Source organism: Elephantulus edwardii, unplaced genomic scaffold, assembly GCF_000299155.1.
Source record: "Elephantulus edwardii isolate Elephantulus edwardi_28Jun2011 unplaced genomic scaffold, EleEdw1.0 scaffold00051, whole genome shotgun sequence".
NCBI classification, from domain to species: domain Eukaryota; kingdom Metazoa; phylum Chordata; class Mammalia; order Macroscelidea; family Macroscelididae; genus Elephantulus; species Elephantulus edwardii.
In genome coordinates, this window is record NW_006399801.1 from 8464888 (window position 1) to 8471555 (window position 6668).

The 6668-nt window shown below is 41.2% G+C and overlaps 1 protein-coding gene across 1 annotated transcript in view; it reads right to left on the reverse strand.

The window, feature by feature from the left end:
* DOPEY2 (dopey family member 2) overlaps window positions 1-6668 on the reverse strand; it is a 180779-nt gene that overhangs the window by 86552 nt on the left and 87559 nt on the right. Inside the window, exons 7-8 of the mRNA XM_006886727.1 lie at window positions 5403-5512; window positions 5121-5235 (exon numbers count right to left, since the gene is read on the reverse strand). Of these exons, the coding sequence (XP_006886789.1) occupies window positions 5121-5235; window positions 5403-5512 (225 nt within the window). The remainder of the gene's footprint in view (window positions 1-5120; window positions 5236-5402; window positions 5513-6668) is intronic.

The window sequence follows — 6668 nt, forward strand, 5'->3', positions numbered from 1 at the left end:
GCTTGGAGAGGGACATCATGTTTGGCAGAGTGGAGGGGCAGCACAGGAGAGGAAGACCCTCGATGAGATGGCTCGATTCTGTGAGTGGAGTGGTGGGAATGAGTGTGTTTGAGACGTCGAGGTTGGCAAAGGATAGAATGGCATTTAGGGCTCTTGTACATAGGGTTGCTATGAGTCGCAAGTGACTCGATGGCACATAACAACAACAACAACAACAACAAACATGATAGTGGGAGCTCTGGGGGCTTGATGGTAAGGATTTGTGCTCTCAGTCCAATGGGATGTGGTTTGATTCCACTCCAGCAGCTCTGCAGGAGACAAAAGGGTAATCGCCTCCTGTGCAATTTACAGTTTCTGAACACCCACTGGAGGTTCACATATAACAAGAAACATGATGGAAGGAGTTCAACTGTGGTAGCATAGTGTACAGAGTATTGTGCTGCTAACACATTGGTTGTCAGTTCAAATCCACAAGTGGCTCCTCTGAAAAGCGACTGTAGAGTCTTCCTTGATAAAGGGTCACTATGAGTTATAATGGACTGGATGGCAGTGTATTTTTGTTGTTTGTTTTTTAAACATGTGTTAGAATTCTAACTCTTACGCCTATTGCCGCAGGCTGGAGGGAATTAATTGCACTAATTTTCCTCTCTTTGGTGGTCTGAATCTACCAGTGCCTCTGACGGAGAAAGATGGGCAGTCTCCTCCAGTGTGATTTATAGAAATTCAATGCAGTGACAGCTGTAAGTCAGTTTTGACTGGAAAGCAATGAGATGCCTAGGAGGTGATCTCATTTGGGAATGGGGGTTTCTTTTTTATGTTAATGAGTCTGTTATCGATGTTCAGTACTTCTGAGATACAAAGAGCCAGTTAGATACACAAAAGAAAAAAAATGGGGGGAAGGTAGATGTCACATGAAGATCACAAAGGAATGGAGGAACACAAGAGCTACCTGAACCAAAGAGACAGAGATCTCTCACAGAGGGAAAGAGGGAGTAAGAGAAGAAAGGGGGAGGGGGGCGCCGCAGGAGGGAGGAAAGGAGGAAGAAGGGTGAGGGAGGGAAGGGGGGGTAGAGAGAGAGAGCGAGAGTGCGCTTTCCCTTAGGGGTGGTGCCCTGAATGCTACCTGCTAGATCCTAAATTTTGAGAAAATTAATTCCTGCTCATTAATGACATCCACTTAATAGATCTCTGCTACATCAGCCCTCAAAAACCCCTCAAACTCATTGCTGTTGAGTTGGAACCAACTCATAGCTGACCCTCCAGTGGGTTTTCAGAGGCTGTAAATCATACAGGAAGGGACTGCCTGAAGATCAGCTGGTAGATTTGAACCATGTGCTTTTGGGCTGGCAGTGTGACTCCCTACCCTCTACGTTACCAGAGTTCCCTAAGGCATCATTAGCTTGCTCGAATGCTCATTATGTGCTGGGCTTTGTTCCAAACATTTAATAGATTATGATTGAGTTAATTTTCTCAGCAAATAATGAAAACAACAACAACAACAAAAAAAAACAAACCCAACTTCTGCCCAGGTGAAGTTAAGTCATGTGCCTATACTGGACTGAAACCCAGCAGGCAAGCCTCTGAGTCACCTGGATAAGACACCAATTGCTACTGAGCTGACTCCGACTTATGAGAGTAGACTCCCAGGACTTTCTTCCAAATAGCCTTTGGGTGGCTTGAAACTAATTTTTGGTGAGGAGGCAAGTGTTTGTCTATTTTCACCATTCAAGGACTCTGCTAAGTGTTTCACATGTAAAAACTGGTTGTACAGGGACATTTATCAATATAAGTATGTTCTTAGTAAGGTAACTTCCCTATTTTGAATTCTCTCAATCAAGAACCAGGACAAAACAAAGGAGCACAGATCCAGAAAAGGTCACTAAGACAACAAAGAGAATTGGATGAGCTGCAGACAGGAGAAACATCCTTGCCAATCAGGCAGGTGGAATCAGTAGGACACTTCCGCCTCACCAGCAGCAACTAACAGCCGGCCAAGGGAGTGGGGTCTCATCCTGTGCAGAGAGGAAATGAAACCTCTGTCAACTGACCCAATGGGTTATATACTATTTTCACAAAAACAGGAGGTGCCCTGAGAAAATTTCTTGATGATAAGTTCTATTTTCCCTCTAGCATTAAGAGAGAAGGCACTCTGTCCTGTGCTTTCCAGCTCAGAGTGCCCTATAACCTACTCTTTTTCTCTTGCATACCAGATTTTCCATAAATAAGACATCCATGTAAATGATACCCACGCACAGTTTGGGGCACAGCATCCTTACAAAAGAAGTGCATAATGACGACATGGTTGGCAAAAAACAAACAAAAAACACCAGCACATTAGAAACATTTACGTTAGCTATACTATGAGACAGTGCAGCGTCAATATCCACGCAGGCCAGATTCCTGCCCGTACAGCTTGTGCAGAGTCACAGCCTGTCTGTCAGTGTGGATCTGTATGTTGTTCTGATGCTCGACAAGTTTCAGCGAAGCTTCAGAGTAAGATTCTAGGACAAAAGGCCTAGCACTGTCTGTACAAAAATGAGCCAATGAAAACCCTGTGGATCGTTAATAGTCGGACCTCACAGGACCAAGCAGTGTTCTGTTGAGCTGTGCACGAGTTGCCATGAGTCAGGGGCTGACGTGAGGGCAGCTAACCACTTGAGGAAGCTGGCCACTCAATCCTCCTGGAAAATGCTCCCTGAACCCAAGCTACCAGCAACTCTCAACCTGGTTGTCTCATTGAGAATTAGCCTTGAAATGAAACATCCATTTCCAAATTGCTGAGTCTTATTTTCATGTTTGAACAGCACTTCCCTAAGTTACACAGCAAGTGGCCAATGCATCGGTTCTGTTTTTCATTTAAGCCATGACTCTTCAAAGTGGGAGTCACTCCACACACACCCGGAGAAAAGTCTTTATGAGCTGTGGCTGACTGGTGGCGGTGGAAAGAGAGGGAAGGGGTGGGAGGCAGGGAAATCCTGTGTGCAAAGTGCCTTTAGACAGTACTTAGATGTAAAACTTAAAGGAATTTCTATACAAATGCTGATGCCTTGAATCATGGCGAAGAAACAGGAGAATTGTATGTGCTGTGGAATACGCCTTCATCTTTCTTAGATCACTGTCCGTTGCAACTTTGTTCACAACAGCCAAAAGGTGACGCCAACCCAAATTCCATCAGCAGATCAAAGGATAAACCAATTGGGGTGCCCAGTACTCGGCCATAAGGAGAATGGAGTCCTGATACACATGCTACCGGGACTTAGCATACCATGGATGAATTGTGGGAGCATTATGCTGAGTGAAGGACTGTCACAAAAGGGCAAATACTGCAAGGTAATACACCAAAGAGGCAAACATAAAAGTAAAAGGTTATTAATTAGTTATAAAAAGGTTGACGAGGCAGCATTGTGCTTCTGCTATTGGTGGTTGAATAATCTGGGAAATGATAGTGGTGATGGCTATACAACATGATAAATGTAATCAATGTCCTTGAATCAGGCACATATATATATTGCTGACATGGCAAATGTTTTATTCTTTGCTATACAGAAAAATCTAAATATATATAAGGGAGAAACCTGTCACAGAAGGAAAATGTAAATACTTTTCAATCTAAAGAGTGACAGAATAGAGGCAAGACCGTATCCTGTCAAAGGTGGAAAGCTTGTGAGATGCGGAAAAACAAGGCCATCTTGCTGAGTTCTGGCTCTCACAAATGGCACTGTATATATATTTTACCACAATAAATTTTTTTTAAATAAAAAACTCATTTTTGCTATACAAGTAAGCCTCTATGGTATGGTGCCTGTGTGTAACCAGAAAAGCGCAAGAGCATGATGAAGAGAGCTTATTAAAACTTGAAGTCAAACAAATCAACTTTCAACCCAGCTCATGGGTGATTCAGACTAGTGTCTTACTCTACCTTAGCCTCTCTGAATAAAATCAGTATAAAAACTACATCTCAGAGTTTCTAGACAATGACATTACATGATACATACGCATCACTTGGCACCACAGAAGTGTTAAAAAGTCAGCCCTTAATATTAACAACAGTGAAAACAGAGCAGGATCAGAGTCAGTCTTCAGTTCACCTGACGAGGAACCTTTCCATCCCTCTACACTCCCCAGAGCCTGGCACTGTGCCTGCCACACAGCCGATGTCCCACACCTCCTTGTGTGTGAACACGTGAATGGTCTCATCTTAGGTCAGAGAAAAGCAATTCATCTTGCTAACGTCCTCAGCTCTTGTGTTCTTCGAGAGTAGTAATTACATATCTATCTGTGAGGACATCCTGGGCAGAAAAGGCAGTTGAATTCCAGTTGGAAAAAATGGGGCTGCTTTCCCCAATGTGCCTTTCAAGAGACTACCTGTTGGCCAGGCTGTTACAGTGGACCGATGGCACAGCCGTTTCCTTACAGCAGAGTAGAGAAGATCACTTTTCTCACTACATTCTCACAGGACTACAGTGTAAGTGGAGCCCAGAGTCCAGTTAAAACTTTCATTTTAGAGAGGAAAGGACTGAGGACCAAATGGCAGAAAGACATGAGGTGAAAAGCTGAAGAAGGGGGGCCAATTTATTTGAAAATAAATTCTAAGTTCAAAGATTGAAGAAACATTTTCAAAAAAGGAAATTACTGTACGTGTTCTTTAGGTACACACATAGACAGATGTACACAGTGGGAACGCAAAGGTATTTCATTAACCAAAATACTAAAATTATTGGAGCAAAACCACTTATTGGCCTCTTGATGAAGAGCTCACATAAAACCACATAAAATCACAAAGATTACATTATGTTAAAAATTATTCACTGACTGTGTTACTGTATTTTAATTACATGAAAACCATTAACCTATATTTGAACTATGAAGGTACCTTTGTGCCAGAAAATAGCCTGTTTCTTAAAACTAGGAGCTGTCCAGGTGATGCTTATTCTTGGCGCCCCCCCCCCCTTATGCATTATAGGAGAACTGCAGGTCACAGGGGTTTCAAACACTGATTTTTTTCAGATATAAACCTAGATCTTTTTCCGAGATGCTCCTGGATGGATTTGGACTTACAACCTGTTGGTTAGTGGTCTAGCATGCTATCTCTTTTCATGTCCAAGGATCCCAGCATTTACCTATTTCTGGCTTGTCAAGCAGGCTGATGAGGATGCGGAAAGGTTTCAGGTACGCATGATGGAGTTCCTCCACTTCAACACCTGACAAGTCTTGGTGCAATATCTCAACCAGGCCCTAATGTGTAAAAAGCCACATATTAGGATGACAGTAAGATATGACATCAATAGTGGATGTAAGTGTTAAAATTCTGTTTTTCTATTGTTCTATGCATTTTAACAACAACAAAACAATAAAAATAAAGACTATCATAGAAGGGACTGACTTTTCAGAAGTGTCTTTACCTCAACTAAAAGATCCTTGGAGTATTTTTCAAAAAAATAAGAGGACTGATCTTCATAAGAATTTGAGATTTCAGATTCTGGCACAATGGTGCTTCCTTTAATATCCGAACCTATAAGAAACCAAACATCATGAGTTGCAAAGAAGTTATTTATAGCTTTAAAGTACATTATAAGTGACAACTATCTTCTGCTTATGAACAATTCCTTGATGCAAATATTTGTTTTATGGATGTGAAAAGCAACAACATTGATCTCCAAAATTGGTGATGTTATAGTATAATCAGGCCATGTGTAAATTTACAATAAGTTGCTAAATAAATTCACTAACAAAACACTAATTTCCAGAGACTAAATCAACCTTTAAGCATAATGATTTTTTTCAGGAAAGACTTTATACTGAATAGAACTATCATGTAAGTAAAATAACTGTTTCACATTAAAAAAAATTGTCATTAATAAAAGAATTGATGGTTGCACAATAAATTTGAAATTTAAAATTATCTAGTAATGCTGTATACATATATTTAATGTGGAAGTCTCATGTTGTGATTTTTTTTTAAATTTTTTATTTTATTACTTTTTGTGCATGTACCGTCAAATCGGATCCGACTGGTACAGAAGGAGCTTGTCCCTCCTTCTCCGGAGGAATGTCTGGCGGATTTGAACCGCACACCTCTGGGACTGCAGTGCAGCTTCTTGCCACTAGGCCACCAGAGCTTCCTCATGTTGTGATATTTTTAAAAAATAATTCTTTCAACAAGAAACCAAAACAAGATTTATAAAGATGAAGTCACGATTCTCTACCTCACCAAGACAAATCTGACAGTACAGCCGAATTCCATTTCAAAAGGTATCGAGTTGGTTTTTTACAATTTTGACTTGTTGTCTTCAGCAGTTATCAAGTCAGTCCCCACTCATGGTGAACACAGATATGTGCAGTAGAACTGTTCCATAGAGTTTTCACAGCTGTGACCTTTCTAAAGAAAAGGCCCAGGTCTATTTCTGAGGTGCCTCCAGGTAAGTTTGAACCATCAACCTTTCAGCTAGCAGTAGAGCATCCAGGTGATAATTATGGTTACAGACATATAACTGAAGGAAAAATATGTTTTAAAATAACTACTATCTGTCACCTGATGGTATGCATAGGAATCAGATCGATTACATCTGTGGAAAGAACTGCTGGAGAAGCTCAATATCAGCTGTGAAAACTAGGCCAGGAGCTGATTGTGGAACAGACCACCAACTACTCATATGCAAATTCAAGCT